Source organism: Elgaria multicarinata, chromosome 11 (genome assembly GCF_023053635.1).
Source record: "Elgaria multicarinata webbii isolate HBS135686 ecotype San Diego chromosome 11, rElgMul1.1.pri, whole genome shotgun sequence".
In the NCBI taxonomy this organism is placed as follows: domain Eukaryota; kingdom Metazoa; phylum Chordata; class Lepidosauria; order Squamata; family Anguidae; genus Elgaria; species Elgaria multicarinata.
In genome coordinates this window covers 24,939,008-24,963,713 of record NC_086181.1, presented here as the reverse complement: position 1 = coordinate 24,963,713, position 24,706 = coordinate 24,939,008, and the positions used below count along the sequence as shown (strand labels likewise).

At 40.6% G+C, this 24,706-nt stretch overlaps 1 protein-coding gene across 1 annotated transcript; it reads right to left on the bottom strand.

Annotated features, from left to right (window-relative positions):
- Nucleotides 1-5,544: 5,544 nt before the first annotated feature.
- LOC134405538 (vomeronasal type-2 receptor 26-like) lies at nt 5,545-24,372 on the bottom strand. The gene is made up of 7 exons (XM_063136782.1): nt 24,350-24,372; nt 19,593-19,706; nt 17,772-18,063; nt 15,954-16,787; nt 13,356-13,574; nt 12,795-12,921; nt 5,545-6,440 (listed from the first exon to the last, which is right to left on the bottom strand). Exons 1-7 carry the CDS (start codon nt 24,370-24,372, stop codon nt 5,545-5,547), a joined length of 2,505 nt encoding a protein of 834 aa, XP_062992852.1.
- Between the last annotated feature and the right edge of the window lie 334 nt (nt 24,373-24,706).

Below are 24,706 nucleotides of genomic sequence, written 5' to 3'. Positions count from 1 at the left end.
CTGTGCGAAGCATCCTCCAATCCCAATGTTGGAGTGATAAGCAAAACGGGATACTTAGTAACTTTTCTTTCTTTGTCTTTTGTAGGAGTTTTGTCACTTTTTGAGTGCATTGGTGAAGCAGTAGCCCCAGCAAACTCACCATAACCTTGGTGAACAACTGAATAGATGTGGTGCAAGTGGATGATGTGCTGTACGGCATGTGGATGTCCCCAGTGCCCAGTGCCCTTGAGGGTAATCAGAACCCTCCAAAGGGTAACAGTGGAAAAAGAAGCCAATGAGTTGCACAAGTTGAGGTGTGACATGGCTTCTCAAAGGCAGGTACCTAGACAGGACTGGCCAAATGACTGGTGGCACAGTCCACACTGTCCCACTGGGCATGTCCACTTTTCCCTTACTGGTAATAAAGACAGACAGAGTTTTTGTTCTAATTCTTCTTGTTGTTGTGATTATTAGTATTTTTATTGTTATATTACAGTTATTGGCTGGGCATACCCTGGAGTGTGTGAACTGTGACGGAGGTGTATGTGTGTGGGTGCATCTTGAAAAACCAACATGTAATAGCACTTTGAAATGAGTGCATGGCATGAAATAAATTATGTTTTTAGAAGTATTGTGACCCAAGCGTGGCAACGCAAGGTCTGTACGCTCATCCCCTTTATCTTGAAGTTCTCTGTGTTCATTTTTGATGTGGTTACCTGAGAGGAAGATTCTGATTTAGGTTTAACTTTAAATATTCCCCCAAAATCAGAGCATGCTGAGATTTCCTTCAAAATGGGCATGTATCTGGATACATTTATAAGCTCTCATAGTGCCCATTTTGATGTTTCTAACTTTAAAAGTGACGGAGATGTATGCACTTTTGTTAATTTGGGTTATGGTTGAGTTTTAAAACTTTCAAACTTCCCCCAAAATCAAGGCATGCTCGGATTTCCTCCAAAATGGGCATGAATAAAGGTCTAGGGGGAAGCTGTGATGGTGCCCATTTAGAGGTCTGTATGTGGAAAAATGACAGAGATCACTGCATTTCTGAAAATGGGGAGATTTTTAAAATATTCCCCCAAAATCAGGGCATTCTCGGATTTCCTTCAAAATGAGCATGTATCTGGATACGTTTATAAGCTCTCATGGTGCCCATTTTGATGTTTCTAACTTGAAAACTAAAAAAGTTATAGGCGTTTGACATTTTCAATGCAAGTCTATGGGGGAAAAACACGGAGCTCTAAACTGGATCCGGAGCCCCACCGCAGAGTGGACCGGACCATAAGCAGATCGGGTGAAAGTGGAATGGACTCAATCTGAAAGTTGCAGGTCGGGATCCAGAGCAGATCGGAGGGTCCGTGCACAGCCCTAATAAAAGCCTTTTGGGGTGTAGTAAAATAGCTAATCAAAAGCTCGAAGATTAATGTGATATGGTATTTCAATGCTTTATATGATTTAATCAATAGAAAGTTTCCTTAGCTTCCATATGTTCTATTTTTTGTAGATTTAAAATTGAGATTAATTTAACAAAATGAAGTTTCATGTACTTTGGACATCACAGAGGCTTGCTAGCACTGGCATTATTATTATTATTATTATTATTATTATTATTATTATTATTATTATTTATATAGCACCATCAATGTACATGGTGCTGTACAGATTACACAGTAAATAGCAAGACCCTGCCGCATAGGCTTACAATCTAATAAAGTTGTAGTAAACAATAAGGAGGGAAAGAGAATGCAAACAGGCACAGGGAAGTGTAAACAGGCACTGGGTAGGGTGAAGCATATGCTCTGGTAGTGTAATGAGGACAATGTCTCACTGTAGCAGGGCTGGTCTTATGGGTGGTTGAGCTAGACCAGGGTCCTGAGCATAGGGCTGTGTGCTAAGATGAACTGAAGGGGTGCATTAAGTTTTCTGAATGCACTGTGTGCAGTGAACTGCACTGGCAAAAAAGTGTAATTTTTAACCTTCTGTCCGGGAAAGCCGCCAAAGGCTGACAAAGACAAACGATAGATACTGGTAACCAGGCAACAGTTTGGTTTATTTATAGAACACAGGCAGTCAGAGGAGGAATGCTCAGACTTGAAGTTAACTCAAAAATAAAGCAAAGCAACAGTTCAGGATGAGGGCTTCCAGAGGAGTCAGTGTCCGGTCCGAGGTCTAGGGTGTTGGCAAAGTAGGTAGTCGAGAGTCCAGTCCAGGGGCAGTGCAGCCAGCATTCAGCAAAGTCCAAACAACAGTCCAAAAGTCCACAGGGCAATAACAGGCAAGCAAAGTCACAAACCAGTCCGCGGTCAAACAGGAGTCCAGAGCAGAGAGACGTAGTCACAGGGTTCAGGAGTCAAGGCAGGAATCAGGATACAGGAATCAAGGCACGGGGTCAAGAGATGCAGGAACCGAGGCTTTTGCCAGAAAGCTCAGATAATCTCTGACGAAGCTGCCTTGGCTCACGGCTGCGTCTTTATGCTGAATCAAGGTGCTGAGTCACGGTCTTTCAGCTGTTCCTTGATTGCCTGGTGTTTTTGATAAAGGCGTCGTGACCGACGCCTACTCTCTTTTTCAGCCCGCAACTGGCTAAAGGCAGGTATGTCCATCTCTCCCCCTGACCCCTCCTGAACAGTAGAGGTCTCCGCTGGCACTGAACCCTCTGAGCTGGCAGAGGTCCCAGCTGGCACTGGGTCTTCCCCCTGGGGCTCTGCAGCAATCTCTGCCAGTCCAGACTCCATGCCTCCCGAGCTGGGCCTCCTGGCACTGGGTCCAGCCTCCACCAACTCCTCCTCATCTCCCAATTCCGTTTCTGTGCAGGGCATGACACCTTCTGTTACAGTTAAATTACAGTTAAAGTGCAGGAGCTATACTAGAGTGACCAGATTTAAAAGAAGGCAGGGCTCCTGCAGCTTTAACTGTTGTGATGAAGAGGGAATTTCACTAGGTTCTCCATATATACAAATGACACCTGCTGAAATTTCATTTTCAATACAACTGTTAAAGATACAGGAGCCCTGTCCTCCTTTTCATATGGTCACCCTGTGATATGTGGATGTATGTACCTTTAAGAGGCCTGTAGCAGCTAGTCTCCAGGTCCTCATCGAAGGCCTGGGCGGAGCCTCTGTTTCTTCCAGTTGGTGTTGTAAATTTCTAAAGCCTTTTCTCCTATGCAGTGCAGCATTACAGCAATTTTGTAGTCTTCTGACTCTTTCTCCGCTTTTGTAACTGTAAGGTATACTTGTAGTCTCTGTTCCCATTTCCTCCAATTTTCTCCTAAGTTCCCAATAAAGCTTAGCTCAGAAGGAGGTTTAAAATGCTCCATGTTTTATTCCAATATGGCGGCGGGCACTAAAACCCCTCTTCAAGTGGATTTCTGAAGGGGATAATCCCACTTCTGACACCATGTAGTATCCCTCAGGCATAGGGACCATACGGGTGAGCTTACCTGCTCAGCCTGCCACTTGCCCCTAGACTACCAGGCAATAACTTCAGAGTCTTTTCCTTGCTGGATTCCTTTATTACTGAAACCTCCTAGAACAGTGACACCAAACTACCTCAGCAAGGCCCACAACACCAACTGGAAGAAACAGAGGCTCCGCCCAGGCCTTCGATGAGGACCTGGAGACTAGCTGCTACAGGAAGTCCTCCTTTTCATATGGTCACCCTAATATTGGAAGTCAACATGGTGTAAGATCCTGGCTGATGCTGGCTTGGTTGTCAGATATATAATATCCAGTCATCTGTCACTCAAATCCATGTAATTTGTTTAACAAAACACCTACAGTTTACAAAACAATGTTAAGTCTCTAGAGCTTTCAACTAAGCACAAAAAGCAGGGAAATTCAGAGTTATAACTCACAAGTATTAACACCACAACCTCCCTAAGGAGGCAGAAAGTGCAAGTGAAATTTTCATTCTCCCAAAGCAGATATACCATGAGATCTTGCTCTAGAACAGCCTTCCCCAACCTGGTGCCTATCAGATGTGTTGTGTTGCAACTCTCAACACGAGGAGATGCTCTGAAAAAAGAGAAGTATGTGACCCTAAGTTCCACAACCCCACCATTGGCAGTGTATATCTTATTCTCCTTGTTGTCCTCATAGTTTATCTGCATTTGGAGAATGAGAATTTCACTTGCACTTTCTTTCTCCTTACGAAGCAGCTAGCTTTAAGGCTTGTGACCCTTAAGGCCCAATTTCCCTGCTTTTTTGTGCTTTGATTAAAGTTCTAGTGTCTTAACATTGTTTTGTAAAGTATAGTGGTTTGTTTGTTTATTTAATGAATAAATGTTGTCCTTGGAAAATTCTGTGACATTAGCAGGTGTACTTGCACATTTACATCATAATCATGTATAATAATAATAATAATTTTATTTATTTGTTACCCACCTCTCCCTCTGGATCAAGGTGGGATACAACACAAATGCAAACACCATAAAACACATATAACTAATTGAAACATTTAAAACTAATACATTATTAAAAGCAGCACATTATTAAAAAGTCATCTTAAAAATTCAAATGGGTAGGCCTGCCGAAAGAGAAGTGTTTGAACAAACCCAAATGTATCCAAGTTTAGGACAGGCAGAATGGTATCTGAGAACAATATATATGGATAGATTGGTAAGAAACCCATGTATTAAAACTGTGATGGAGATTTGAAGAAAGTATAGACCACTGATAGCATCTGGAATACCACATGGTATATTTGTGGTGCATAATGAAAAGATTAATGATAGGAATATTTAGGTAAGTTGTCCAATTGGGAAGAAAGGAGTTTGACAATGGTTAAAGAATTTTTGGAAGAAGTCATGATCCATACATTTCAAAATATTAAAAAAAAAATTCATGTGCATGATATGATGTCGTACCAGTTCTTCCAGGTCTGTTATGCAATTAATGTCCTATTGAGGAAATGTCAGCCGTTTAAGGACTTAAGAACTATTCACAACTTGCAATTAGACTTTTTGTCATACTTCCATTATATATATATAAGAAAGAACAACCATGAAGTTAAAAAAAAATGTGAGAAGGATTTAGCATTGCAATTACTATCAGACATTTGGCAATGAATTAGTGAAAAAATAGCAAAAATAGCAATACACTGAAATGTATTGAAAACAAACTTGTTTTAAAACATTACATCATGATAAATGTGATGAAAGGAAATTGCAAAAACTTAAAGTCAACAGCAATTCCTTTTCAATATTCTACAATGAGAGAAAACCACAATCTAAGGCCTCATCTACACCAAGCTTGATACTGCACTATGAACGTGTTATGAAAGCAGTATATAAAAGGCAGGTGCCACACTACTGCTTTATAGCGGTATTGAAGTGCACTGACAATTGTTGGGCCCCATTGACACATATCATAGACTGATTCCATACCACAATATCCTGCTTGGTTTGGCTCCTGCCTCTTATATACCACTTTCATACTGCTTTCATAGTGCAATATCCTGCTTGGTGTAGATGAGGCCAAAATCTCAAAAGTTTTGGTCCAATTGGGGACCCAAGAATTGTTTTTAAAAGATTGTTGGCAACTAATAATTTAATTAATGACATCATTATTTCACTCTTAGTATTTCCCTGTTGTTCAACTCAGGCCTCAACAGAATAATGTAACATTTAGGAAAAAAGATGCAACTGAGCAAACCAGCACTGGAGGATAGGATGGAGAAGATCTCCACAGCTACCATGTATTTTCCCTTGGTGCTCAAGTAAGTAGGAACAAAAGATAACCAAACACTGCAAAAGACCAACATGCTGAAAGTGATAAACTTGGCCTCATTGAAACTGTTGGGTAATTTCCTTGCAAGAAAAGCCACAGTGAAGCTGATAAGTGCCAGGAAACCCATGTAACCCAGGACACAGTAAAACATGGTCACGGAGCCCTCATTACATTCCAGAACAATTTCTTTAGGCACTGAGTCCATGTCAACATCAGGGAATGGGGGAGTGGTTGCCAACCACACAGCACAAATGCCTGCTTGGACAAAGGAGCAGCCAAGGATAACGGAGATGGCCAGTCTTCTCCCCACCCATTTTCTCATCCTGCCTCCTGGCTTGGTGGCCATGAAAGCCAGAACCACAGTAATGGTTTTGGCCAACACGGAAGACACAGCCACAGAGAAGATGATGCCAAAAGCAGTTTGCCGGAAGAGACATGTCACTTTGTCAGGCTGGTTGATGAATAGCAATGCAGAAAGGAAGCAGAGCAGGAGGGATATGAGAAGAGTGTAGGTGAGGTTCTGGTTATTGGCTTTGACTATAGGAGTGGTGTGATGCTTCATAAAGATTCCCAGTACTAGAGCTGTGATCAAAAAAAGGAAAAGAGCAAATAAGACTAAACTGAGCCCCAAAGGTTCTTCACGAGATAAGTAAGTTATAATCTTTGGAATGCAGAAGTCATGGTCCTTGTTTGGATATCCATCATTTGGACATTGAATACAGTCATCCATGTCTGAAAAGGAAAAGAAGAATCTTATTTTTCTCAAACTTCCCTTGATGGAGCAGACTTCTCACAAAAATAATAATAAAACATTATGAAAAGAAGATAAAATCATGATTTATGATGACCTGTTCTTTGACTTCTGTGGTTTTTAATCAAAGCTGTGTGATGACAATTTTAAAGCCCTTGGCTGTTGTCCATAGAGATTTATAGGCTGGGATTAGGACCAGGCAAAATTAATTGATGTTTGATTCACTTGCTTAAAACAAGAACAACAACAACAACAACAATTACTAAAATGCAAGTAAAATAGTAAAATCCTAAATATCAAACTGTTGTATGGCTATAATGAAGGCAATCCTGATGCTAAAATTAATTAATTCTAAACTACAGTTTAGGAAACAGTCTAACAGGAGGAGGAGCTACAGTTTTCATTCTGACTTTAAGGGTAAGCAAAGCAAAGGTGTAGGTTGGCCATATGAAAAAGAGGACAGGGCTCCTGTATCTTTAACAGTTGTGATGAAAAGAGAATTTCAGCTGATGTCATTTGTATGCATGCAGCACCTGGTGAAATTTCCTCTTCATCACAACAGTTAAAGCTGCAGGTGCCCTGCCCTCTTTTAAATCTGTTCACTCTAGTATAGTTCCTGCACTTTAATGGTTGTGATGAAGAGGGAATATCCAAATGACACCTGCTGAAATTCCCTTTTCTATGCAACTGTTAAAGATACAGGAGCCCTGCCCTCCTTTTCATATGGTCACCCTAAAAGATGGCCACTTGGTAGCTAACATTTCTGTAAATAGCTGAGCCATCATTCTTCCAAGGACAAATGGAGGTAAGTGCCCTTGCATGACTCAGTGCATTGAATCAGACAAGCATGGGGATCCACAGACTGGCATCTGGGCAGGTGTGTGTGTGTGTGAGAGAGAGAGAGAGAGAAATAGCTGAGCCTTGAGTTCCAGCTGGACTCACATGATGTACCTAATTCTCTTTCCATTTTGAATGGAAACTCTAAAACCTGAAAGTCAAAAGCAATAACTTTTGGCAAAACACAATCAAAGCAAGCCTCAACCCTAAACCTCCATTTACTATTTATTTATTTTTATTTTATTTTACTTTTAAGAAAGAATCAAATGGGGGTTCCATGACAGTCTTCTCTGTGTTATAGGCATTCAGTAGATATAGCATTCCACAATGTTAAGGCCATAATTGGGTGGGTGGGTCATTCTAGCATCCATAAAATGGAAAATGTTTCACCAATCTTTCTGAAAATGAGACCTGCCAGAAAGAAATGCTGATTTTACATATCCTGGGATTTTCAAGAAGATTGGTGAAATATTAAGGGAAGGATGACAGTTTAAAGAACAAAAGGAAGGAAACCTCTCTGAATGAAAATGACACACAAAAACTCTGTTGGTGACTGTTTTTTGCACATGAAAAGCTCCGAATTGGGTCCCTACCCTTCAGCCCAGTGGTGGGATCTTGTCCCCCTGTCCTTCTAGTTGGTGGAATGGCTTTCTTTTTTCAAAATTTGCTTCTGTTGATTTTTAATGAATATTTCTTTGCCCCATTTTGCCCAATTAAAGTCAATGGAGGCCTCATAGAGCAGAGCATGCTCAGTAGTGTCACTCTCCCCCTCCCTCCTGTCTCAGATAGATTGGAATGTTGGAAATAAGATGGCCGCCTGGCTCATCTAGCAGCCATTTGCTTCTGCAGTTGAGCCAAGGCCCTGCCTGGGCCCTCTCCTTCCTCACAATGCTGTGGAGGCCAGGGAGGGAGAGAGAAACAATCTGCCTTGCTTGGAGGGAGGCCCTTCCCTGGCCTCCAAGGAAAAAGAAAACCTGACTGGCTCAGGTAGGGGTTTCATAGAGGGATTGACTTTGTTGTGTGTCTGTGAGTGTAAAGAGTGTGTGTGTGTGTGTGTGTGTGTGTGTTTGAAGTGCTGGTGTATCCTTCTTAATTCAAAGTAAAGAATACATGGCAAACTTTCCTTTGGGGTGGCAGTTCCTCACCCAAGCCTCTTAAAGTTTAAACTTTATGGAAATAAATATTGAGAGAAACTAGGAATAATTTTCATCAAGACCACATGGAGGAGGAGGAGGGGGAGGAGGAGGTTAACCCTGGCCTATCTGCCATGCAGGGTTGTGATTAAAATAACTTCTAGTTTCTTTCAATATTTCTTTCCAAAGTTTAAACTTCTTCAGGTAGTGTGCATTTCTTTAAAAGGTGCTGAACTACATTTTAAGTTTTCTTTTATAGATTTGTGTGTGTGTGTGTGTTTCAAATTTGAACACAGATATAGCTCTCTTAAAAAAATCTCTGGTATGAAGGAAGGTGAATGGTTTTGGTGTGAAGGAAGGTAAATGGTTTTGGTGTTATAAGATACATGGCTGTACAATATTTTCCTTTCTCTGTGTACCTGCTTCTTATACGCTAAATCTGCTGCTTTATGTTTGTATGAAAGGAAAACATTTTCTAAAATGTACATCCATGAATCTTATACCCAAAGCATTACTTCACACCAGAGAAATGGTTAAGGGACCTGGTTTTTGCTACAACCTTGCACCCTCCAGTTGCTGTAGATGTAAATTCACAGAATCAAAGAATTCAATGCCCCTCAATAGGTGCAGTAGTCCAGGGCATATAGCCCTCTTCATCCTCCTCTTCCTTTCTACCTCACAACAACCCTGTGAGGTAGTGTAGGCTGAGGGAAAGCGGGGAGGGGAGCGTGAGGAAAAGAGCGGTGGCAGAATGTGGTTGGGGTGTGTGAGGGCTGAGGGGGAAAGGAATTTTCCTGGGTTGGGTAGGTGTTTATTGAGGGGGGGGGGTAACATGCAATGGCTAATGCTTAAATCCTTCCTGAAGTTGCTTATTTATTTATTTATTACATTTATATACCACCCCATAGCCGAAGCTCTCTGGGCAGTTCAGAAAAGTTAAAAATAGTAAACATAAACCATCAAAACCATTAAAACAACAGAATCCATTTGCTTGTTTTCAAATCTTGCAAGTGACATCAAAGTTTGAAAACAAGCGACTGCATGAAGGATTTAAAAATTAGCCATTGCATGTTTTAAAAGAGCAACTGTGTTAAAAATATATATATCACATCTCCGAGAACCATTATTTGATATTCAGGGTTTGCCAAACAATTCTACAGCTTGGATTGTTGGGGCAGGAGTGGGAACTTGTTCCTGTATTCCAAAGCCTGCTTTTTGGTGTGGCTTTCAGAATATCAAATCTTGTTTTAATTATCATTATCCTTATTATGGCTGTGTGGATTCCTTGCTCTCACTCATCATCTCAAAGTCACTTTACTCTCTGTGGAATGGGAGAATGTGGGTCCATAGGAGTAGTTTTGTTCCTCTGCATCCTCTGTTACATACTGACCCTGCTGAGATGACACACTAAGCAACAGTGGTTAAGCATTTTGAGCTAAACATTATGTGAACTAAGACAATTGACAGAATGAGCCTCTTACTCCCTCGTGGTCGTGTCTTCTTCCTCCTTCATTGTAGTTGGTGGAATGACTTTTCTTTTTAAAAAACAAAAACAAATCCCTTGGGTTGATTTTTTTTTTAAAAAAAAAATGCCCTAGAGCTTCAACTTTGTTTTGTAATCTGTAGGTTTTTTGTTTATTGAATAAAATATGTAGGGTGGCCATCTTGATTTGTAAGCATGCTCAGTAGTGCCCCCCTCCCTCCTGCCTCAGCTATATTGGAACATTGAGAAAAAAATGGATGCCTCCTCTAGCAAAGACTTATTGTCATTGTCTTCTCAGAAGTATGTTCCATTGAATGTAATGGTCTTACTCCCTGGTAAGTGTGTAGGAGATTGTAGCTTTTTCCACACTCCGTACACAGAAATGGTTTTTCACCTCTGTGAATTCTTTGTAAAATGTAAGGGTGAATGTATGACTGAAGCGTTTTCCACACTCCACACATTTGTATGGTTTCTCCCCTGGGTGGGTTCTTTGATGTCTACTCAAGGTCCTACTACAGCTGAAGCTTTCCCCACATTCCATACATTTATATGGCTTCCTTCCTGTGTGGTCATCCATTACACAAAGCCATGAAATTCCATAAACAAAAAACCTACGGTTTACAAAACAACGTTAAGGCTCTACAGTTTTCAACCAAACTCCAAAAAAGCAAGGAAATTGGGAGTTAAGGCTCACAACTTAGGGCCACCTAACAACTTAGGATTTTTGTCCTCACCATAACATGGGAGTTGCAGCACAGCACAACTGGAGAGCACCAGGCTGGAGAAGGATGGTTTATACTTGGATCCTATACATGTCTTCTCAGAACTCAGTGTTGTTGAGTTTACTAGGGCTTCCCCCCAAGTGGTATAGGATTGCAAACCAATCTCATCTGAAAGGAGTTCAAGACAACCAAACTAATCCTTTTCCGTTCCTCTGTCACTCTGATGAGATGATGTATTGTGGAGGGATTGTGGGGAGTGAACAGTATATTTTGTATAAACACATTTTAAGTAAAAACATGGATTCTTTGAAGGGCAGGGTATTTATTAAAAGCTGAAAGTGCCATCCCTTGCTCGGTTCTACATCTCCAACAAATAGTGCCCCTTCTGTTATCAATCGTGCTGCTCTATGCGAGATGTGTGTGAGAAAAAAAAATATTGTGCAGCCCCTGTATTTGGTAAGGATATAGAACAGCGTTCCCTATCCTGCTGTCCCAGCTTTCCTGACCATGGGACATACTGACTTGCAATGATGGGTACTGTAATCCAACACCTTTGGAGGGCACCAGGTTGGGGAAGGGCTGCTCTAAACAAAAAAGATAAGTAGGTGGCCCTAAGTTGTTCATCATCAGTTTTCCACAACCCCACAGTCACCTCTGCATATCCTATTCTCCATCCTGTCCTCATAGTTTATATCTGCTTTGGGAGAATGAGAATTTCAATGGCACTTTCTGCCTCCTTAGGGAGGATGTGGTGTTAAAGGCTTGTGAGCCTTAACTCCCAATTTCCCTGCTTTTTGGAGTTTGTTTGAAAAGTGTACAGCCTTAACGTTGTTTTGTAAACCGTAGATTTTTTGTTTATTTGATATAGGTTATGAGTGGTTCATGTGTCATTCTAAATTGCATTATGCTTTCATTACTTCACCTTTATTATTTCCCTGTTTTTCAACTTGGGCCTCAACAAAATAATGTAACATTTGGGAGAAAAGATGCAATCGAGCACTTTGACCCTCAGAGAATTTGGAAAGATTGGGGATGGAATGCATAGTTGGGGGAAGAAGAAGAAATAGGGCTTCATAACATCTTCCTGAGGCCATAGCTAGACCTAAGGTTTATCCCTGGATCGTCTAGGGGTCAAACCTGTTCATCTAGTTGACACACAGGGGATCCAGTGCTCAGGCATTGGCGAACCCTGGATAATCCCTGGATAAACCTTAGGTCTAGCTGTGGCCTGAGAGTAAAAATGCACCACTTTGCTCTGACATTCTGGATTTTGGGAAAAGTACATGAAAAGATTGTGTCTCACATTAAGCGTATATTGACATGTTACACTCAGGTAACGTAAATGTAACATGTGAATAATTAAGATTTCTTTTGGGAATCTGGCCTATTCAGTGATTTTCACTATGTGTAAACTCTACTCACCATGAGAGGAAGCAGGGAAGAACTTGCTATGTGGATAGGGTTGCCATATTCTGAATCCACAAATCAGGGTCAATTTTTTTGGTGGGGACTTTTATTCCTCCCCTCTCTCCTTTCCTGTCCTTCACCCCCTCACCTTCTACTCACCCCCACAAAACTATCTTTCTTCCCCCACAAATAACCCAGCAACTCTGCCCGGTGCTTACCCTAAAGCTGTGACCACAACCAGCCAAGTTCACCAAACTATTTTGCATTGCATGGGACTCAGGCAGCATCTGCACATTTCCTTGCTGTTGGTCCTCTTCTATGCAGCTGCAAGTGCAGTAAGGTGAGTTGCAGTGAATGACTGAGGTGAGCCTGTGGAGGAGCAGCGGTGCACTGGAAAAGGCGCCAGATTGATACGTCTTTTTCTCTGCTGCTGCCACTCCACTGAGCAGGCTCAAGGCACCATTTCAGAGGTTGGAATTTGTCTGGCTGGCTGGACCAGGAATCTGGGATTCTTGACTGACCGGCTGGGACATTTTGGAAATGCTTGGAAACCATGACATTCCCGGTTTTCCGGGATGTATGGCAACCCCATATGTGGAGGGCTGACTTGCTGCACAGGGCCATCTCTTTTTCAAAGAGAGGAAAAGCCAGACTCCAGCCCTTGTTCTCTGCAGTATGACTAATCTCATATTTACATTGATCTATATCCTATAATTTCCTTAGGATCATAAGATAATTCTGTGCATCTCTCACCCATTTGGCTAGAAATCTTTCCTTCTGGACATCGGCTACAATCGTAGCAACAAAATGGCTCCCCCTCCTTCTTTTTCTTGCTATAACCAGGGTGGCAGTTGTCATTACACATGGAAGAAGGCAATGTCTGGGCCATGAAAAGGAGACAAAAGAAAGAATATTATATTTGGCATGTCATTTACGGTTCCGTAATTAAAGACGAAGGATGTTACACACACACACACACACACACACACACACACGCGTGTGTGTCCTTAAGATTCTGGAGAAAACATATCACGTGAAGGATTGACAATGCTTTCCTTTGCTTGGAATATGATACCACTGCAGTGTTTTGCTCATTAGATAAAGAACTACGAGTTATTATCTAAACTTCTGTGGTTGCTTCATGCTCCACTTACATTCCATGTCCACTCCAGCCATGCATCTGGATTCAACCTAATATTTTAAAAGGCCTTAAAGCTGTAGAAGGAGTTTCAATTCTGTGTTTTCAGCAGGAATGTGACTCAGTATTCACTCTGAATTAAAAAAGTCTCCAAAACACCACAGGTCACAGCCTACCTGGTTAAAACTCTTGTGCCATGTTATGGCATCTTCATTAATGGTGAATGATTTGGCCTGCAGCTCCACCCATCCAACTTTCACTCTTTGAAATGACTTGTTTGGGAAAATGACCCAGTTTATGATATCAAATCCAGCTACCGATTCCCTGTTCAAGTCAAAAACAAACTCGTCTCCAACACTGTTATTGAATGATAAGTGTTTTAGAAAGTGGTGGAGCTAGAACCACAAGAAAAGAACATTTTTTAAGAAAATGTGAAGAGATAGCATATGCAACTATCATATACTGAGGTGGGACATTGATTTTACTAACCTAGTACCATGTAATACTCCTGGCTAGAGTTTTCCAGGTTCTTCTTTCATTGAATTGGTTTCTTGCCCACCAAATGGGGGTGGTGTAACTCCAGGTGCTTGTCTATATGACAACGGGATGGCTCTTCATTAAATAAAAACCCATTTTTTGTTGATTTGAATGTAGTTAAAGAGCATCACACTGCAACAGCAACAGCGATTTATTTCCTGATTGTTTATATATATATATTGAGTTATACATGTGCACATTTGCATTATCACATTATCCCATATACGCTACAGAGGAGCTATAAAATTTATTAGCAGAGATTAATTTAACAGACAAACTGGGATCGGGGGGAGTTGGAGGGTTGGGGGTCACTGCCTGGTCTCCTTTTAGCCCTCTTCCCCCACCCCACAAACACTGCAACAGCCCAGATGCTAGTCACCTATCCAGGTACATACTGCGAGGCCTAAGAAGGGAAAAACGTTGAAGACCCCCTTCATAACCTCCACCCCCAGAAGTAATCCAACCCCCTTCTCCTTCCCCCCAAAGGAAAGCAAAGTCAGTCTCCTGTTGCAGGCTTGGCTGGTGAACCATCTCGCTAGGAATTGTCAGCAACAGCAGCAGCAACCGCTGCATAGGGGAGCAGTGGAGGGAGAAGCAAGCTTCCTGAGTACATGGCTTAGCTTCGGACGGACCTTGCTTTTTCCCCTTCTCCCTCTCTCTCTCTCTCTCTCTCTCTCTCTCTCTCTCTCGCAAAGCTCGTCACCTCTGCAAAGAGCAGCACCTCATAGCAACTCCTGCCTTCTGTGCATGAGTGAGTGAGGAGAGAGGACCGGAGCTATAAAATTTATTTGCAGAAATAATTTAACAGATAAACCAGAAGCAGGGGGTGGGAATGATTCAGCAGAGGGAAAGATCTAAAGCAGAAGAGGGAAACGAATGAGAGAGAACAAATCTCCTTCCTCTGGCTGCCCGTCTCCCCCTCTTTGTTTTAGTGAACCATCCAGAGAGCTTCGGCTATTGGGTGGTATTGGAATGCAATCCATCCATCCATCTATCCATCCATCAATAAATAAATACATTTGTTTTAAGAAGCTTTCTCTACGGAGCTCCCAGAATCACAGAATTCAATTGAAAACTGGAACGAAGGAAGGAGGCAGCCGATTGGTTGGAAATGAGGAAATCAGCCAATCACATTGTCCTATTCTCAAAGCTCCACCCACATGTCAAAATGCAATTTAACTCCCCCTGGACACGTAACCATAATGCGGTGGAAGCTCTAAAAGTCAAAGTAAATCCCAGCTGTGAATATGTGCATTATCGTGATTAAAAGCCACCGCTTCAGCAAATCGGCAGCTGTGTCGTGCATCCAAAAATGTGAATCTGTGCATTTACTTTGGTATAAAGAGCCTGTGTAGATGTGCTCCAGGTCAAAGTCCCAAAATGTGACAGAAGGAAAGAAGCAAAATGTTTTCAGGGTAGGGGACTTGCAATGTTGACCTTTATTCTATTTTCTGTTCTTTAAAATGTAAGGACCCATGACAATAGACTATCCATCCTAGTATTAGGTACACTTCCTGGCAGCAAAAACATGTTGACAAAGCAAAACTACTCTCTTCTAACAAAATTCAAATTTATTGCATAACCACCTCAGGTATTCACAGAGAGTTTTGGTCCATGTTTCAAAATAACATGTGTTATCAGGGACCAACTTATAACTTGATGCAAGGTAGTGCAAGCCTCTTGAACTGAATTCAGACCCTATTATATGTATGGGAGGCATGTTGAGGGCCTTTATCCTTTTTGCCCCCTTCTGTGGTTTCCATACCTATACTAATATAGACAAAATGTGATCCAATTGTTTTTATGAACCACTTTTTGGCCATGAAAATTACAGGTGTGAATGCTTTAATCTGTATTGGAGTTGTAGTGTGTGTGTGTGTGTGTGTAGGGGAAGAGCTAAAAAACCCTACCTTCATCCTAGGTTCCAATCTGCATTGCCCCCCACCATTGACTTCATTGTAAGAAGGACTCATGTAGCTGTGTCTTCAAAGTCCTGTATAGTTCAGAACTCTTTGGATATGGGTGACTGATGAGTAGATGATGAACATATATTAGATTCCAGATGAAGATAAGGTAGGGGATATTAATTGGAAATTGAAAACACGTTGCATTTTATTGGGGGATAAGAGGACAGTTGAAGTAGTTGAGAAGGCTAGTGTTTCAAAATAAAAGCATAGGAAAAATGTTTTGCTGTTTCTGCATCACTATATATGCTAATCCCCCATATTTGTCATTACCTGCCATGGCTGTGGATCCTGAAAGTTCACCATTCGTCTCACTTTGGGTCTGTTTGACATCATGGCATGTAATGCATGGGCCACAGCATAGACAGCATTGTAAACACTGTAGCTGTGGCCAGTCATGCTCATTTCAAAAAAAGCCCCTGGAAGACTCTCCAGCTTCTCCTCCCCAGTGCAGATTTTCTCCATTGTTGTGCCCATCAGTTGATTTGAAACTAAACAATCAAAGCTCTGTTCCCAGAAGACCTTGCTAAAACCATCTTCTTTGATCTCCAGGTGGTTTCTGGTCTGAAGAAAATGTTGGAATCCCAATACTTCCTTTGAGTGAATGGTGAAGGCCAGAGCACCATGCAAGTTTTGTATATCCCAGCTCTTTTGATAAGGGTATGCTGTGAGCTCCATCTGGACTGTCAGAATCCATACTTTACCTTCAGGCATCATTATATTTTCTTCCATTTCCGGTAGATACAACCACCTGAAAATTGTTATATCTTCATCATAGAAAATCACTGCATTGGCATTGCTCTGCATTGAAACATTATAAATTCTAATCAACCAATCCATCATTTCAGAAAGCTCATTGGCATACACTACCTCAATTCTCTCTATGAAGGCAAAACAGATATGACTCTGGGGAAACATTTCACTTATTGACCTCAAAAAGCTGTCTCCATTCTCATAATTTTTGGCAATGACTCCAACCCATGTCCATCCGAAGTGCAAGAGTATATGGAGAATCCCTGCATGTTCATAGTCTTCATTGGGAGCCATTTGGTAGAGGGTATACGTTTCACTTTGATCATTCATCAGAGGAACAGAGCTATATGTGAACTATGGAGAGATAAAATGGATGACTTGGACTGAAGGGATATAAGTAAATATTTTCAAAATGAAATATGTGTATATACGTTTGCTTCCCCTAATATTTAGGCAGATACAAAATTGAATGGTTCACTCTTAAATACCAAGCGGTATTGAGATCTCTATGAATGTAATTTACATTTATTTCTATAAATGTCATTTTCAATAATACTGAATGTAAGAAGCCTAGGCCAGATCTACACAAAGCAGGATATGACACTTTGAAATCAGTTTTAAAACTGTATGTGGAGTGTGTCCAGGGCCCCAACAGTTGTCACTAGTCTTGTAAACCATTCTAAAGCAGTAGTGTAGATCCTGCCCTAAATATATTGCGAAAGGAAACTGTTTGACCAAGTAGTGTGCCGTATCTCTTGTCACAAGCATCTTGTTAATTCTCTAAAATAATAATGTCCCTTATAGTTCATTCACACATCTGCATACTTCTCTCAAACATGCATTTCCCATTTCACAGCAAAGAAGTAGTGCAAATGACTTAATGCAATCCATGCCCAGAGCTAGGGAAGTATGATTTTTGTACAGTCCATTCCAGCTGCCTTTCACGTCTTGTCCAGTGTTTTTCCTTCCATTGTCTGCTCATTGGCAAGATCGGATATTTTCCAGTTCCTCAAATTTCTGCTAATTCACATTTGGACTAGCAAAAAAGTGCAAATCCCCCAAAATGCACAAATCCCCTGCCAAATGTACAATCTCCTACTTCAGATACAGAGGAAGTTGACATTTTGAGCCTTTTTTTAACCATTTTTTTTCTAATGCAAAATTTGCATAAAATTCCAGAAAGTGGTTTTTTTAAAGGTCTTTCAGTACATGGAATCTCAGTGACTTGAAGAAAGCTGATCCACTGTGGAAAACATGCTTTGGATTCATAGAAATCAAACTTTTTAAAATTCAAATGTAGATTTCTTCACCATCCCTACTCATGCCCACACATCCTACCTGTGGAACTTTGTAGATGCCCAAGATGTTGGCCATGTAGAGGGAGGTTGCAGAGTAAAGAGCCCCAATGACAGCCATGACTTTGTTCTCAAAGCCACACTTATAGTTTGGGATAAATCTGTTGTGTGTTGAGAGAAGTTCCATTATGCTGTGGTAGGTCCAGTGTGCAAGATAGTAACTGTCATAAATATGGAAGCCCAAGGTGACATTAGGTAAAATCTGACGGTTTTCATTTATCTCTTTCACGGCATATATCATTGCTAAAGCATGCTGGTAGTTCTTAGCCAGTACTCTACAATGAGATTGTTATGTTAAATTAGAGTAAAGCTTTGCTCTTAGTAAAACTATCCTTCCATTGAGCTGTGCTCCACCAGAAGCTTCTGTTTCTCCGCACACTATCTCAGTGAATGCATTTAGAACAGGTACACAAAACACTTCACCAGGCATTAATTTATTAAGGTCGTAGCTAGACCTAAGGTTTATCCCAGGATCATCCTGGGTTCATCCCTGCCTGAGCACTGGATCCCCTGTGTGTCACCTAGATGAACAGGTTTGACCTCTGGACGATCCAGGGATAAACCTTAGGTCTAGCTATGGCCTAAGACTGGTTAAAACAAAAAAGATCCTAAAGAAGTTATTGCAAATAGCTCCAAAAGGATTTCTCCAAACAGGGAGAACATCCAACCAATTGGCAATTGTGGTTCAATGTAAGCAAGTATAAAGTGATGCACATTAGAGCAAAACATTACAACTTCAAACATAACAGCTGATTGAATCTGAGCTTCTGGTGACTTTCCAAAAAGGGATCTTGGGGTTGTCACTGACAGGTTGATGGAAAATGTTGATCCAGTATGTGGCTGATGAGAAAATACCAGTTCCATGTAAGGCATCATTACAAAAGTAATTGATAATATAATTACCAATATCATAATACATATATATGTTAAGGTGTGGTTAATTCATATAATGGAACTTTAAGTAGAAACTCATCTCTACTAGTTTAGGCTACGTCAGTTTTCATATATGATTTTATCATGATTTCAAAGCAAAATTTTAATTTCTTATGACAATGTGAAATTGCTTTTGATGCCTACATTGTAAGGCATACAAACTTCTTTAACTTCCTGAGCATGGACTATAGTGATAATGATATACTATAGAAATGCATTTCAGTATAAGATCAATTCCAGATAAGTTGTATCCATAACAAATTCATTCATCTCTTGGAACATTCCTAGGAAATAGGCTTATACATCTGTCATGTCCAGGGCAATTTGGGGAGGAAAGGAAAATGATAATGGCAAAACATTCTAAATTTAGTGCTAAGTTGAAGGTTTAGCTGTGATCTGGCACATATGCACAAACACAAAAACTGGGAACTCAGTGGAGTTCCATATGTATGGTTAGGAGAATGCTGTAAGCTTTAAAAATGTGCCTCTTTATAATGCCTAATAGTAAATTATAGAAAATTTCCTTCCAGTAAAGTCAAATGTTATAATATTGTTTATTATAGTTAAAGTTTGTTTGAACATTACAGCTCTTACAGCCAAATCAAATGTAGAGTATTTAATTTCTTTAAAACAACAAATCATAACATTTATCACTCTGGTCCCAGCGAAATTACATACATTACATTCATTCTTGGAAAAATGCAGTGTGGATTACATGCCTTTGTTGGGATCACAAATGAGAAAAGAAGCGGTGTGACCATCTATACACTCTGACTGGAAAAAATCACCAAATGAGCTGCTGTAGCTAAACATAATCTATTGGCCTGGCTGATGTGGAAAGATATTCATTACGGAAAGCGGGGAATCTTACAGAGTGTCTCCAAACACTTGTTCACTGGGGTGTTGTGTGAAGTCATTCTGTTCTTCTGGCATAAAGATCTGAGAAGTAATACCACCGATGATTGAATCACCAGGTTGCAAATATCTGTGAAGAATAGGGAGGGGATCACCAGTGTGGCATTTCTGTGTATGGGATATGTATGCCACACAAACCAGGAGTATCTGCAGCAAAATCAGTAATATCACCATCTTAAATGCAATTCTTTTCTCAGTGTTTCTCTTTTTGATGTTTCCCCAGTGACCTTAGAGCCTTAAGCAGTACATCACCCTCTCCATAATGCACAACACATTCTGCTCTGCAGCCTGAAATATATATGCTACCATTTCAGAAATCAGGGTAAACAGTAGAGGGAGTTGAATCAGCCTTTTCTCTTTGTTATTAGTTTTGCAGCAGACCATAGAGCATTGAAAGGGTCCTCAATAAGGAACAGGACTCATTACAATTATTGTTATAATTATAGGGTGAGACAAAGAAAAGTACCTGCTCAGAGCAGGTTGTCACTTGGGAAGCTTTAGTGGAAAACTGCCGAAGGAAGGAAACTTCAGTCACTGAATAAAACAAAAACAAACAAAAAACAAAAACAAAAAAACACCTTGAAGTTTAAGACCAGATTTAAGGCTATCTCAGGTTGGCTTCATATATGAAGTAAAATAACAGATAGGTTACACAACACTGCAGGTACCCACCATCACCTCGAGGAACAACTGAATAGATGTGGTGCAAGGTTATGATGTCCATACAGCATGGGGACATGCCCAGTGCACACTGCCCTGCCTTGAGTGTGTGTGTGTGATCAGAACCCTCCAAAGGGTAGCCAGTGTAGAAGCCAATGACATGCACAAGTTGAAGTGTGATGTGGCTTCTCAAAGGCACGTACCTAGACAGGACCGGTCAAATGACTGAATCCCCTGTCCCTCTGGGCACGTCCACTTTCCCCTTACTGGTAATAAAGTCAGACAAAGCCTTTAAAAAAAAAAAATCTTGTTGTGATTATTCCTAGATTCAGCAACACTGCTGCTTTTAATTCCACCCCTCCTGTGTTTGTTTGTTTATTTATTTGTTAAATTTATATACCACCCCATAGCCAAAGCTCTCCTGGCTTTCCCTCGTCAGGCAGCCTTTCATTGTGGTTCAAGTTCTTATTGTTGTTGTGATTATTATTGTTACTAGTACTGCTATTATTAACATTATTATTGTTGTTGTTTACTAATGGCTGTGTGATCACAGTGCAGTCAATCAACTCTGAAGCAAGGAAGACAAAGCTTTACTCTTCTCCTCCTAGCCCCCTATTAGTTATGGGATGCAAAAGGCATCTCTCTGTGCTGTTCCCAACTCACAGGGCTGGTTTGCATTACTGGCTTTGATAGCCTGGAAAGTGGAAACAATCCTTAGCTCACTTACTTGTGCTCCTAGAAATGTCTGCTGCATGCCCGCCTTCCTGCCTCTGCCTGGGTGCTGTCGTTGTGGGGTATTGGGATCTGCTGCCTGGGACTTACTTCCCCATAGATCTATGGCACATCGTGTGTGTGTGTGTGTGTGTGTGTGTGTGTGTGTGTGTGTGTGTGTGTGTGTGTGTGTGTGTGTGTGTGTAGCACCTCTTTGCCTGCCTCTCTGCCCTCCTGGTGCCTGAGAGGTGTAGATGGGTTGTGTGGGTCAACCCCACAAGCCTCTTGCATGCCTGCTGCTGCCTCTCCTCTTCTGTGCCCACCTCATAGGGCTGGTTTGTGTGTGTTTTGCTTTGATTCAGGGCATTAGTCCTTCCTGGTGGTGAAAAGGCAGCTGCATTGCTGCTGTGCTCACCCTATTGAAGTTCCTTGTTAATTTTTGAAGTGTTAAAGATTCTTATTTAGGTTTATCTTTAAATATTCCCCACAATGGCATGTTGGGATTTCCTTTCAAATGACCAATAATAGAGATCTATTTATTTAGAAGCCCATTTAGCTGTCTGCAGCTTACAAAATCCCTGAGATAGAGGGACGTACTAAAACAAAGGACAGTACTTACCCATAGGGAAACCATATTTGCCCATAGAGAAACCATACTTGCCCATAGGAATCCATTGCAAAGCGCTTGCCCATAGCAGTCTACAGGACAGAATTGTCCATAGAGAAACCATACTTGCCCCTAGGGATCCATTGAAAAGCGCTTGCCCATAGCAATCTATAGGGGAGAATTGTCCTTTGTTTCCCTATGGACAAGCACTTTGCAATGGATTCCTATGGGCAAGTATGGCTCCCTATGGGCAAGTACTGTCCTTTGTTTTAGTACATCCCAGAGATAGATGCATTTCTTAAAATGGGGTGGTGGGTTTTTTTACATATTCACCAAAATCACTGGATGCTTGGATTTTCTTCAAACTGGCCATGAATGTGGATACTTAGATAAGCTCTCATGGTGCCAATTTTGAGGTTTCTAACATTAAAAGTGACGTAGATGTAGAAAGGTTTGTTGAGTGGGGTCAGGGCATGCTTGGATTTGCTTGAAACTTGGCATGAATGTGGATCTAGATGGAAGCTGAGTTGGGGTCTATTTTCAAGTTTGTATCTGGACAAATGATGGGGATATTGGCATTTCTGAAAATGGGGTGGGGGATTTTGACATATTCGCTAAAAATCACTGGATGCTTGGATTTGCTCAAACTGGCCAAGAATGTCGATCCATTGATAAGCTGTCATGGTTCCAATTTTGAGGTTTCTAACATTAAAAGTAAAAAAGTTATATGCAAGTCTATGGGGGAAAACACGGAGCTCCAATCCAGATCGGGAGCCCCACCAAGGAGCAGAGTGGACCCTAGGTGGATTGGCGTGGGGAGGAACAGACCCGATCCAGAAGTTGTGGATTGGGATTCAGAGCGGATCGGGGGGGGGGGGGAGTGTCCATGCACAGCCCTAATAAACAGGCCTAGTTTTCCTTGATGGCAGAAAGTTTTTCTGCCTTAAGTCTGAGAATCAGACTCAGCTTGGTTCTTGCCTCCCTTTTGTGAGAAGAACACTAATCTTCTCTCTTTTGGAAATGTTTTCCTTTGGCTTTGAGACTATTTTGGACTATCTTTTCCCAGCCAAGTTCCTCTAAGCAAAGCTCCTGGCTCCTGAGCAGCTTGGTGTAGTTTTAACTCCCTATTTTATTTTGCTCACTGATGAAGGTTGGGCTTCACAGCACTTTTCATTTTAAGAGTTCTTGTGTGGCATGTCTTCATTGGTTTAATAAGTTAAAAAAAAGAATTACAGTTTTCCTGGTTATGCTTTAAAATCTATTTCTCAACAGGCCTTGTAACATCAAATATTACAGAGTTGGGGGAAATCCCCAATCTCTTTGTGATCAGAAGCACAGAGTAAGGGACCCCTGGAGATAATTTAGACTGATCCCAACCACTTAACACTATTCCCCCTTCTGAAGAGGTCTGGACTACAGACTACTAAAGACAAACAAAGTGGCAGGCCATAATAACAGTTCTCATGTGCCCATTTGCTTTATGAGGCAGGTGTTCCTACAGGCTACTGAATGGAGGGACTAAGAGGCCATAAAGTTGCTTGGCTGGATCTGCCAAAAACCTGGCCTCACCACTCCTGGCAGGTCCTTGTTCAACAGCAAAGGCTGTCAGCTGAACTTGATGGCTGTCAGCTGAACTATATCCCTTCACTCTGGATATAATTTACTGACTTCACCTGGCTGGGCCTTGCAGGAAAATATAGGGACTGACAGAGCTGGCACACACAGCACAAATAGAGTGCTGAGACTGGCAACTCTACAAGCATGTAGCTTTTCAAGAATCAAGGAAATTCAATGGGTCTTACTTTTGAGTTAATATCTATGGTTGGAAATGCAGCCTATGCAGGCTTGGAAACCACAATCTGCTACTTTGAGATCCAAACATGAAGAAAAAAGCATGTAGCATAAAATGAGCACTAATATTTAACATAGTACTTTAACTTATGCTAATATAGAATATTTTCCTGTATCATCTTGTGTGCTTCCAGAATTAATCAGGTATTATTTAAATTCAAGTAGAACAACTTTTCAAATTGTTTCCACAAGCCCACAGTCACCTCTGTATATCATATTCTCCATTTTGTCCCCATGGTTTATCTACATTTGGAGAATTGGAATTTCACTTGCACTTTCTGTCTTAACATTGTTTTGTAAAGCATAGTGTTTTGTTTGTTTAATGAATAAATTTTGTTCTTGGAAAAATTCTGTGGCAATAGCAGATGCACATTTAAATCACAATTATGTAATATTGGGGAAATGTATGAACAAACCAGAATGTATTCAAGTTTAGGACAGGCAATATGGTATCAGATAAATATATATATATATATATATATATATATATATATATATATATGAATAGATTGTGCACTAAAGCTATGATTTGGAGAAAGTATAGACCATTGATAGCATTTGGAATACCACCTTGTATATTTGTGGTGCATAATGAAAAGATTAATGATGGGAATCTTTAGGTAAGTTGTCCAAATGAGAAGAAAGGAGTTTGACAATGGTTACAGAATTTTTCGAGGAAGTTATGGTTCATACATTTATAAATATTAAAGAAAAGTTTCATGTGCATAATGATGGTGCTATATAAATAATAATAATAATAATAATAATAATAATAATAATAATAATAATAATAATATGTGGTACCAGTTCTTCAAGTTTTGTTTTGCAATTAATTTCCTATTCAGGAAATGTCAGCTGTTTAAGGACTTAAGAACTATTCATACCTTGCAATTAGGCTTTTTGCCATATTTCTATTATATATAACAGAAAGAAAAACAATGAAGTTTTTTTTTAAAAAAAATGGGAGAAGGATTTAACATTGAAATTACTATCAGACATCAACTATATTTAAAACCTTGTAAGTATATATGTCTTAGAACATGATAAATGTGGTCTCTGTGGAGCATATTAAATACACATTCCTTTAGCATTATGATAAAAATTCTCAGATCCATTTCATCATATATATCTTCAAGTGTTGTTGATTTATACTCAAGAAACAAAACTGACTAAATTCTCACTCATCTCATGAGTTTCCTTGTTCATAGATGAATCCATCATTCCCAACCATAAACATAATT

Bases quoted from the DNA above. Each gene is read 5' to 3' on its own strand.
- LOC134405538 (XM_063136782.1), bottom strand. From the start codon at position 24,372: ATGGCAAAAAGCCTAATTGCAAG. The intron at 19,707-24,349 runs GTATGAATAGTT...TATTCTTCACAG, and splicing joins GCAAAAAGCCTAATTGCAAG to ATATTTGCAACCTGGTGATT. The intron at 12,922-13,355 runs GTAGGCTGTGAC...TTCATGGCCCAG, and splicing joins GGCACAAGAGTTTTAACCAG to ACATTGCCTTCTTCCATGTG.